Genomic DNA, 11,991 nt, shown 5'->3' with positions numbered 1-11,991 from the left:
TTCAAACACCAGGTTGTGATACCTTCATCCTTGTCTCTGTGGAGGTTGACAATTATGTCACCCATTGTCTTCTTTGTGGATTTCTTCTACAGTCCCACAATGTTACTATCATCAACTGTTTTTGATACCCTCGTACGACGTCTCAAATGCTCAGCATTTTAAATTATTGTATTGTCTTATGTTTGTGCAATAGGTCTGATCAAATTCCCAATTTTCTGCGCATCAGAAATGTTCTGCTTTTCTCTAGGTTCTTCATGTTTGCTTAACAGCAAATGTCATTTTCACTGGTCAAACCAAATACCAAAAACAAGCATTTTCTAGAAACACCCATCAGTCACAGGTTACAATACTTTTGCTCACTTATAAAGTGGATTGCTTAAAAAAAAAAAAAAAGAATAAAAAAAAAAGTGCTCTGTCCTGAAGTTTATCACATTCATATTTAAATAACATAAAATAAAAACTGGAATTCTCAACTTCCGTTGCATATTCAGATTTTGAACCAAAATGACTTCAGTATGCAACAATAAATAAATTGACCTTGATGTTCCAATACTTTTGGAGGTGATTATGTAATTAAATATACAAACCACAGGGCAATTTCAGTCAGCATTGTCAATATAATGGCTCCAGGATAGATCCATGTGGTTCACCATAACTAAATAGCAAATAGTACTTGTTTTACAAGATTTTTGGAAAACCATTCTATAAAGGTAGCCCAGTTGCCTTGTAATTTACCTCACTAGTCTAATGTTCATGGTTTTTATCTTTTTCGAAGCTTTTCTGTGTGGAGTTTGAGTGACTTTTCTGTGTGCTTCCCAGCTTCCTCATGCATTACCAAAACAGGCATGTTAGGTTCATTGAAGACTTACAATGGTCAATCGGTGGGGATATGAGCGCTTATTAATGTGTCTCTGTCCTGCAATTGGCTAGCAACCACTCCAGCGTATACCTTCCCTCAGTCAAGTTTTTCTCTCGGTGAAAATCCCTTCCTAAGGAAATCCAATCAAACAAACATCCATCCAATTTCTAGAGCCGCAGGGAGTCGCAGGCTTGCTGGCGCCTATCTCAGCTGGCTTCGGGCAGTAGGCGGGGGACACTCTGAACTGCTTGCCAGCCAATCGCAGGGCACACAGACGAGCGCCCAAGGACAATTTAGTATGTCCAATTCACCTGCCATGCATGTTTTTGGGGAGTGGGAGGAAGCCGGAGTGCCCGGAGAGAACCCACGCGGGCTCGGGGAGAACATGCAAACTCCACACAGGAAGGCCAGAGCCAGGTGGATTTGAACCGAGTTCTTTGCACTGTGAGGCGGACGTGCTATTCCCTGCGCCACCGGACCGCAAGCAAACAAAAACTCAAAATGCTCATTTTTCCAGTTGATTGTTTATTGCATCACATATATCAGTGCCGCAGCACTGTCAAACAAAACAAAATAAAGATTACACATGATGAAGCCACAAATAAAAATAGTGGAATCCTGAGAATATATAATGAATTAAGGTACACACAGTACTCTCTTCGAATTATAATGGAATTGTTTTAACAATTGGTCTGGACTGGAAAAACAAACTTACATTTTACCCGCCACAAAAAAAAAAATCAAACTGAATGGTTTCCTTCAGACCATACAAAAATAAGGGTAAAATCAATCCGATTTTCAGCAAATATTAAGACAACTATGAACATTGCATTAAAGACAAAAAAAAGTGCTCCACTGAGAGAAATTCACTAGCCAGCCATACATTTTGGGACATACTATTTCGAGCAACTTGGAGGAAAAAAAAAAAAAACAACAGGTTTTCTCTCTAAATACCAAAATGCATGTCCAAAAGCTTATTTATGCATTCAATCATTTTGCGCTTCATCAGTATTTGCCAAGCAGTGATTGATAAAGCCACACTAATGCTGGTGTGGCCTTTTGAACCAGAGTGGATTGCAAACACAACATTATGGGCAATGTGCATCTAAAATGGAGGAAAAAAGAAAAACTGCCATTGTTTAAATGTAAAAAATTGTGATGACCTGCAGTCTTCTTTTGAGAAATGTTAGTTGTTCTCCTTTGATGCAGTGGCCTGCTGTAATACAAAAAGAAAATCAATCGTTAAGCTTACTCATGTTCCATCCATGATAATATTCAAATAATAATGACATTTATTAAAAGAAAAAAACATTTTAAAAATGCTGTAGAATACTCGTGTGTTTTTCCATTAAAATTTTGTTAACAATACTTCACCTGGAAAAAAAAAAATACTTGAACGTGAAGGGTGTGGCCTAGTTTATTGTGCAGTAATTCATTTGTACTGCCGCTATCTTATCATCTTGTCTAGTGTCGCAAACTAAAGTAGTAAAACTCCACAATGTTGTGGTCAAGGTATACTTGAACAGCTTGCATTGAATTGGAAATACAGTGTATAAATGCATGATAAAATGAATAAAACAAATGTTCTGCACATTCAACTGATAGGATATGAAATGAACTTGACCAAACTTTAATAAACTTTGCCATTAAATATAATTACTAAAATGTATTAATAGTAACACTCATTTAAATTATACTTTTTTGAAAATAAATAAGCCTGCTTGCTTTCTTGAGCTGTTTTAAGTAGGGAGGTTCAGAACAATAAAACTGCCACCCCCTTGGGGGGGGGGTCAAAATTTGTACTTTTTAAACTGTTCTTATATGATCATATTTTTTGCTAATAAAACACTAACTAACATTTGGAAATAACAGTGTGCGCAAGCCTCGTAGGGTCCTTTAGAATGCCTTCTGTGAGTGACCAAAGCCGGTTCCTTGGTTGATACTACTTCTATTTTTAAAGCATAAACGATTGGCATTTTTGCAAGATGACACAAAGTTTCTTACAAATGGTGTTCTCTCTCCATATCTGCTCCAAAAGGTCATCTGAGCAACGGTCTTGTGGCTGGTGCGCTGGTCAAAGACCTGGCACGTCTGGAAGGGTGGGCTGTACAAATGCAAACTGACCGAACCCTCTGTGTGGCTGACGTTTTCCACACGGTGCAGGCCGATGGAGTCTGAAAAACATGCGCACGCAAACACTGAGCAAATGCTCACTGAAACGCCACTGGAATGTTGTGAAATGTGGTTTATGGCATCCACTTTCCCTCAATGTTGGAAGTAACGAGTAGATCAGCAGTGACAAAATCCTTTCCCAACGGCAGTTTGTGCAACATCCTCTGCGGGGTAGGCGCCATACCGAGTGAAAGGAAAAAGTATTCACCGACCAGCGATCCTTGTTACATAATAGAGGGATTCGTCCATCTTTTTTGTGTAGCGCATGCATTGGAATAATGGAATATAATGCAATCATTTTGAATTGTACGAAATGATACTCAGTAATATGGAAAGATTGAATCATGAAAAATCTTTTTTGCTTTTTTAAAAATTTGAAGTTGGAATGGTTTGATTAAAAAAAAATCTGACGAAGAGGGAAAAAAAAAGAAAAATCTACTCTAAATTAAAAAAGTACAAAAAAGCTGAAGAGTTCAAAGTTACAACGGTTTGAATCTATCTGAACGTAAACGGAAAATTAAATTTGCTGTACAAAATTAATGGGAATTTTGTGGGTGTAATTTTTTTTTTTTTTCTCCGTGTGAATTGTTGGAATGTGTTGAAGTTGAAAAGTTGAGACTCAGTTGAGAAATGTTGAAGTAGTTGAGCGTTGAAATACAGTGGAATAAGAAAATGAAAGTGTTGAGAAAATGTAGATTTTGGGTGCTGCTGAAAATTATTGCCAAGATGATTTTTTTTAAGCTGAACATTTTGAATAGAGACAACAGAAACATCAAAGGAACCCTAACCCGGTCTCATCATCTCTGATTAATAAAGAATTGTGTTGGTGAAAAATCTGCAATATGTCGGAGGAAAGTATGGAATTTGGGTTAAGCGGGATTGTTAAAAATTGATCACAAGGTGAATTGACTGTGATGAACGTTTTGAATTTTGAAATGTACACTCAATTCCCTATTGGGAATGACTGAGAACTTTTTGGCGTGAAATTGAATTGAATGAATTTGTCTGTTGCCATTTAGGTCTTTGCTGTATCTCTCGAATAAAAGACTTCAATATTTTAAAAAGTAATGATCATCCCATTCCAATGTTTTTTTTTGTTTCATCCCTAGCTTTTGGTCTATATAGCCCCTGATTTTATTTTTGCTTTTTACAAAGGATGCGGCAATATAAAGTATGTACATACCAGTACATCATAAGATATAAAAGCGCAGTACTGTACAGTACATCCCATTCATAGATGCACAATATTTGCATTCGCTCTTAATTGAACTTACACTTTGTTTGATTAAGAGAAAAACTACATTTGCCGAGTCACGTGGGCACACATTGAGCGATATAACTGCAGGGCAAAGACCTATCTCAGGATGTTTGTTCATTTCACACACAATATGAGGTTGTCCCGTGGAAGACTGCGGAGAACTACCAAAAGGTGCTTTTCTTCTTACCATTTATGTAGGCCACAGAGTTTTCCTTCAGCATCCTGTGTGACCTCTCGGTCATCTGGTCGTCTTCCCCTTTGGGCCAGTCGAAGAGCGTCTCTTTGAGCTCGCCCTGCAGCATCTTCATGAAGCAGTGGGAGTCGGAGTGGTCGTGGATGCTACTGCAAGGTGGTCACAGCACACACGTGCACAGCAGTGTTGGTAGATGCAATCATCTACATATCATTGGTGCCAAGTGCCGCCACGTGGGCGGACAAGGTAAACAATAGTTGCACAAGTGCTTTGTCCTCAAAACAGCTCACCATTATGAAAGATTATTTTCTCTCTTGTAGACGTGATAAAAAAATGAAAAAAAAATAGGACAACTGATAATGGTTTCCATATTGAGAAATCATTAACATGATCAGTCTTCATATGAATTACTGTCATTAATTATAAGCCATAACATTATAAAGCCTACTGTATGTGAGCAAATGATTTCAGAAGCGTATCAAAAATGGTAGCCGTTTGCATAAATATCAGTGTTCAGTACCCAAGAAGCAGCTCTCATTTTCAAATGACCCCGGTTAAATACAGATTCATTTATTGCTTGCCGCTGTTTTGTTTTTATTTTTTTACAAGACCTTGAAAAAAAATAGTTGTGGATTAAATCACAATTGCAATATTGAGTCAAAAGAAATTTGCAATTAGATTATTTTTCTCAACCATTCAGCACTACTCAGAGGATTTTTTAAAAGCTGAAATAGTCCCTGCTAGGTACAAGGTCCCTCACTCCCACTAGAACATCAACAGTAGAGTAACAGTACCAGTAGCGGGACACAATTTTAAATAACCCAATATTGTGGTGCCTTTTAATGTAAGTACGTACTGTTTAAATACATTCTATTAAATGTGATGAAAGGCTAATAAAGATTCATAAAATGTGCTACGCGGTGTCTTAATATTTTATTACCTTCCATGGCCTTCTCCCCAACACAAGACGATCAGGTTGAACTTCCCATTGCCTTCATCCACCAAGTTCCTTGTGTATCTGTGAAAATTTAAAAAAAAAAAAGTGTGATGGCAAAACTCCCAAACTGAAAAAGTGTCTTGGTGAGTCTGTTCAATTGAGGCCCAGAAAAAAACAAAAAACAAAAGGATAACTGGAAGTTATACATATGGATATGAAATTCTACACAGCCCTGTTAAAATGGCAGATTTTGCTTGATAAGAACAACATAAATGATGCCCTACCCCCATTTGTGAAGTTTTTTGTTTTTTCTTGGCCAGTTACCACTACGTAGAGGAAAGTTGTAGTGATGCTACCCCTAAGTATTTTATAGACTCGGTTAAGGGGAGGAGTTGCGCCTCTACCCTCCCCTCACATTCCGTCAGTCACCAAATATTTTGGAAGCAGCTGTATTGGCTCCCTGGTGATCTTCACGCCGCCGGAGCCCAAACCGCTGCACACACACGAGCGGGTGTGTGTCCTTTGCTTACTGTTGATTGGGTAACCACATAACCACACTACCTCCTCCCCCTTCCATTGACTATCACAACCCAGGCATTGAAACGCTTGCCGCACACTGTAGGTCACAGTGGTCAATATAGGACAGATAAACATAAATATAAATTATATATATATATATATATATATATATATATATATATATATATATATATATATATATATATATATATATATATATATAAAATGTGTGACATAAGGTAATTGACATGATAACTTTTTAAATATAAAACACACGTAGCAATAAAAAATGACAATTTCTATGTCCCTCACGATTGTTTAATTAAAACCAATGCCAATCCAACATGAAGACTTTTTAGTAAAAATGAAATTGTGATACAATGTGATATTTAGAAACTGTTTATCTGCACCATATGCATTCCATACACAACTAAAACATTTAAAATTGTTGTTGCAACTCTTTGTATACCTTTTAAAACTATCAAAATAGCAGAATTTGATTAGCGTAGAATGACGTGCACAAACCCTTTTCAAATTGAGCTAAATGCAAAGGCGCAAACGTCACAGCTAACCTGCAAAGTGCATCACTGCTCTATTGTTGAGTAAATAATCCAGCATAAACGGTTTCAAGTAGTACATAAGCAAGAGTTTTACCTGAGTTTGTCGAATATGGCATATTTCTTCCAGTCCTGAGGGTTGCTCCTGTATGACTCCATGAGTTCCTGCACCTCCTCCACATTGACACGATCCTCATTGAAGATTTCGTGCAGCTTTTTGATCAGCTCTTGCAGATTTTTTGGCATCTTTGTCTCTGTGTATGTGTGAGGCAGCAGCAGAACTTGTTTAGCCGTAGACAACCCCTTTGCAGTGGAGATGCGCACCTACTAACTTCTCTAAAGGCAGTCCTGTATTTATTGTGTGGACCGTACCATCGCGAGAACAGGGGGGACGCCCCTCGACTGAATTACAGAGGAGGGGGCGGTGGGCTATGCGGTGACTAAAAGCGAAAATGAATGTTTTCACTTTCAATATGACCGACCCTCCTGTGTTATACCCTTGTGTTATTTGAAATTTGTCACGCTTCCGTGAAACCCTAAATCCACCTGACGCTTTAAAAACAAAATTGGGTTGGTCCTTTTCGAGTGCTTTTCTACCACGTTGTCCCAAACGCAACCTCCCGCTGGCCGGTTTCTCTCTGTGAACTCTTCGTTAGACAATAGCTGTGCAGCCTGTTGCTGGCCCCCACCCTGCAGCCACAACACCCCCATTCGGTGCCCTAGCTGTCGAAAACAAAATCAAAACAAGTGCATTTTGCGAAGAACAACCGCAGGCAACACCTCTACTGTATCATTTACCAACTTAAACCTTGCATTTAGTAGACCATCATGTGGGGAATGAAAAAGAAAGGGCCCAAATAATGCTTATATTGTTTATTTTCCAAGCATCAGTTGACATTTGAACGTGATTTCAATGATTGCTCCGGCTTATGTTGTATTATTATTGCATGACTCGTAATTCTTTATACTAATACATTACATTATTGAACGCAGTTCAGTACTGCTATGTCATTGTGTCCAGATAATTTAAAATATTGACCATATCTATGCAGTCATGCAGGGTTGAAGTGGCCATGTGGCATACAGGGCAGATGCCCAGTGGGTCTGAGGTTTTGGGGCCGATGTCATCATGATTGTCCTCCATTTTACCCCATGATAAAATTTTGTAGTACAATATAAACGGCAAACTCAACCGATCAACTTTGGTGGCAAAGCTTCGTGGAAGTCGAACGGGGTGGGGTGGGGATCTAACTCAAATGTCAAGGCATGATGTTTTGTGCCAATCCAGCCCTGCAGTTATGTACAGTAGATGTATATGCAATGGGAAGCAGCTATTCACAGAATAGGGAGCGGTCCGGTTGAAGCTTGAAAATCCACACGTAGGATTTTTTCCCCTAAATACTCAACATACTTTAAACATTTTTCAATTGAAAAACAATCTTTGCATGTGCCAAGATGTGAGTTTGTGGGGGTCCACTGAAAATGTATTTGTATATTGTTTAGTTTTAGTTTATAGTTTATTTCAAACATGTGGGGAAAATAAACATGAACAAATAAAAACAAAAATATATACAATTGCAAGGCAGACACTGTCCAAAAAAAGAAAAAAAAAGGAAACCACAAGTTCCGTTCCCATGTCTGAAAAGGAGTGGGAACAAGTAATATTCATATTTTGTATTACATAGACAGTATGTATGCATATATTCATGTACATGTATATATGTGTGTACAATGTATATATGTGTGTACAATGTATATATGTGTACCTTCAGTATATATAGTATGCAGTATACATACAGTACGTATGTGTGTGTATGTACGTATACTATATAGCCAATTCATAGTGAAAGCAAAACTCGTTTCTAGTTTTTGTTTCTTTCTGAGTGACACTCGAGTGGACGGACTCGTGTTGAGCTAAAATGAGACGTGTGTGTCAACTCGCCTGCTGTGCTATGCATCATGTTATAGTGGTACCGGGTTGATTCTGGAGCATATTAATGCAATATTGTCACGTTGTAGCTTTGGGTCAAACAGTATCAACCATTTAGAAACATGTAGTACTGTAGAAGTTCGCTCTCAGTGTTTTTCCGTCTCCAGTTTGACAAGAGATGCCACATCATCAAACTACAACAGTTTTCTCCACCTTGTGGCCGACTACATCATAACAGCTAGACTACAGTAATTGTTTAACAATTTGCATAAGTGGATGTTCCAATTTTCCCAAGAATGACAGGAATAGCAACAATAAAAAAGTGCAATTAGTTAATAAATTGGGTGTACAATTTTGTGGACGGTCATAACAATACAATTTATGATATACACTTCGGCTTACTCATAGAGGCATTAGACCGAACCCAAATTTCCGCAACGCATCCTGCAAAAGTGAAAGTTAGGAAACACTTTTCAGTTTCTTTTTGACAGACTCCCGTGTATAAAGAAGTAACACCTATTACCAGAAACCTCACATGCTCCTCTCCAAAAGTATTGGTACAGTGAGCCCAATTCCTTTAGCCTTTAATATAATATAATATGATATGATATAATATAATATAATATAATATAATATAATATAATATAATATAATCTAATATAATATAATATATATATATATATATATATATATATATATATATATATATAATATAATATTATATATATATATATATATATATATATATATATATATATATATATATATATATATATATATATATATATATATATATATAAATCAACTTAGGTGTTTTTGTGTTTATTATATGGATGGGGATGCATGTCTTGCAGTATAAAACCCACAATGAAACGTGGAAGCTGCAAATATATTTATTTATACATCATCATCAAACATTCGTTTATTCACATTCATTCGAGTTTGGGACCACCTGAACAGATTAAAGCTTTTTTTTCGGATTGACGTTTGTAGTTGGACTCGGCCGGTTTAAAACCTACCAACTTCTTTCCTTTTATGAGCTATGTTGCTTTGGCGTTGTTGTGATCTTGCTGCATATGCATGACATCCTATTCAATTGCAACCATTGTTTCGATTGGCAAGAAAAACGTGTTGTACGTAGACTTCTGCAATCATTGCTACTCACCTGATACACCAGTGAATATTCGTCGAATTAAATGTTATTCAATTGTGTCACGTCATTCTTGCATATATATCTGCTTTGAGTTGAACACATTGAGACGAAATTTTCATTTGTTCAATATTCTTACGTTTTGTGGTGTTTTGTGTTGCAGTCTAATTGTTATAATGAAAATATTAGTTGCCTCGGCCAAGGTTAGTAAACATTTCACCTTTTTGTACGGGAACCATCAATGAAACAGTCCAGAAAAGCTGGCGTCATCTCATATTCATCAGCTGATATCAAATGATCTAAATTTTGACTCGGGCTGTCAAACTAACAATAGTGAATCCGAACGCTAAGGTTAAATAACGGTTTCCTATTCACCATCCGGCAGATAAGCAAACAGCAGCTGTATTTGGTCGCCATCTTGTGGCTGACTTATTCAGCTTTTTTTTTTTATTAAAGGTCTCAAACGTTTTAAGCAATATACAAATCATAACGGCCTCTGAACATTTTTGGGTCCTATGAGATTGTTTTTTTTTCCCCCGTAAAGCCTCAAAACGACACTCAAAGTTCTCTATTTTATAGGAGGACTCGTCAAGTTACGAAAGGCTAAAGTAAAATTATATTTATTCAGGGAAAAAAAGAAGAAGCTTTATTCTCCAAAACTGATAATCATCCATCAATCCGTCCATCCATCCATCCATCCATCCATCCATCCATCCATCCATCCATCCATCCATCCATCCATCCATCCATCCATCCATCCTCTATACTATACATTGGAATTTTATCTTTTTTATTTCCGTTGTTTTTACGCAAACCACACTGAACGAACTCAAGTGGGGTATGTCGTGGAGTATGTCTATCTTCCAGTACAGGTTGCGAATCAGGCCTCTACCGTATAGAATGTGCCACATGTAAAATGGCGTTAAAGTAAACGTACTATTTAAATATCTTTGTGATTCTAATTTGTATCCTCGCGTGAGTTGCGCATGCCCAGATTCGACACAAGCTCCGCTTTTAGTGGTGCTTTTTAGTATGCGTTTAAAGTGTTATTTTTTTGACAATACTGCAAAAAAAAAAAAAGCAGCAACAACAAGAAAAACAAATACAGTCTATGTGAAGTGTGTTCAGTGACTTCCTGTTTCAACAATCCATTTGACTACTCGCATAGGTTTGACCCTTCTCGGTCGCTGTCGTGAGCAGGTAGCAAAAGAGCGGAGGAGGAGCGGTTTTCTTGACGTGGACGGTCATTTCCGTAAAGAGACGATGGAGCTGTAGCGGCGTGTCAAATCTAAGCGATCCTTGCATTAACCTTAACTCGAGACGGGATTTAGCCGTCAATCCCCCGGTCGCATTTAGTTTGACGGCAGTCGCACGGACTGATCCCTTTCTGCTCCCTTCCCATTTCACCCGCCGCCGCCTCCTTCTCCTCCTCTACCCCAGATCAGCAACAATCATGATAAAAGCCATTTTAATATTCAACAACCACGGCAAGCCGAGGCTGTCCAAGTTCTACGAACATTACGTGAGTAAGCGTTTGCATTTTTTTAGTAAAATTATATAGTGTTTACACTATACATTATTTGTTAATGTGATGCCTGGCGATTTGCATTTCTCTTTGCATGGGCTGCCGAGCCAATGGGAGTAAAGCGGTTCGAAGCGTGAATCACTAAATGTGTGCAACCCGAACCGGCGTGTGTGTATGAGTGTGTATGCGCGCTTACTGCCAGTGCTCAGTTGACTGTTTGTGTCACATGACCCAAATGACGCCCTTGTGAGGCACTCGTGCTTTCAGCATGCAATCCTCCATTGTTTTCCTTCCTTTTTTTTTTTAGCTTCGAGTGACACTGGTCAGAGGTTGTAGTAATAGATGTTTACTGTGTACATGTATGTTGAGGTTATGGATTTGGCTGTACAATTTTTTTCCTTTCACGCCATCCAATCCCATCCCATCCCATCCCATAAGTATAATGACCAAAAAGTCTGCTGCTCTTGCCCCCTCCCTCATGTGAGTTCTATTTTATTCTTGGTTCGTATCAATAATGCAATGCAACTGGAGGTGGAGCGTTGCTTAGAAACGTCATACGGTATATGGAGATGAGCACTAGTGATCTGGCCAAGTTGCCTATTCATGTTTGCACTTGATACATGGCCGGAAGTTCATTATTGTTATTTTTTCATGTTGCTGTTCATTAACGTGGTTAGTTTTTGTTTATTTGCAACACAATTCTCATGCCTCATTTTTGTAAGTGGATGTCAACCACTGCCAACTAGTCCACATAGGTGCTTTTTGGGGGGATAATATGGTTGGTGAGGATGGGCATTGTGTTGGTGTCTGTGAAAGCACCCTATAGAGTACTAACCAGGAATGAGATGAACAAATTCTATTCGTCGCACAGAGTATATCTGTTTATCATCA

General features: G+C 38.0%; 2 protein-coding genes across 4 annotated transcripts in view; one reads left to right on the top strand and one right to left on the bottom strand.

The window, feature by feature from the left end:
* Positions 1 to 1,364: 1,364 nt before the first annotated feature.
* Positions 1,365 to 6,835, bottom strand: cdo1 (cysteine dioxygenase, type I). The gene is made up of 5 exons (XM_088432562.1): positions 6,593 to 6,835; positions 5,423 to 5,500; positions 4,477 to 4,631; positions 2,864 to 3,033; positions 1,365 to 2,075 (listed from the first exon to the last, which is right to left on the bottom strand). Exons 1-5 carry the CDS (start codon positions 6,739 to 6,741, stop codon positions 2,046 to 2,048), a joined length of 582 nt encoding a protein of 193 aa, XP_088288688.1. The 5' UTR covers positions 6,742 to 6,835; the 3' UTR covers positions 1,365 to 2,045.
* Positions 6,836 to 10,685: 3,850 nt separating this feature from the next.
* ap3s1 (adaptor related protein complex 3 subunit sigma 1) overlaps positions 10,686 to 11,991 on the top strand; it is a 10,275-nt gene continuing 8,969 nt past the window's right edge. The window contains exon 1 of one of the 3 annotated variants that reach the window (XM_088427477.1): positions 10,686 to 11,097. In XM_088427477.1, coding sequence (XP_088283603.1) covers positions 11,029 to 11,097 — 69 coding nt within the window. In that variant the 5' untranslated portion in view covers positions 10,686 to 11,028. The remainder of the gene's footprint in view (positions 11,098 to 11,991) is intronic. The other 2 variants (XM_088427487.1, XM_088427469.1) reach the window with 2 other exon arrangements.

Source organism: Hippichthys cyanospilos, chromosome 1 (assembly GCF_059441005.1).
Source record: "Hippichthys cyanospilos isolate Australia breed blue-spotted pipefish chromosome 1, RoL_Hcya_1.0, whole genome shotgun sequence".
NCBI classification, from domain to species: domain Eukaryota; kingdom Metazoa; phylum Chordata; class Actinopteri; order Syngnathiformes; family Syngnathidae; genus Hippichthys; species Hippichthys cyanospilos.
The sequence above is the reverse complement of the archived record's forward strand: the minus strand, read 5'-3'. Positions and strand labels throughout refer to the sequence as shown.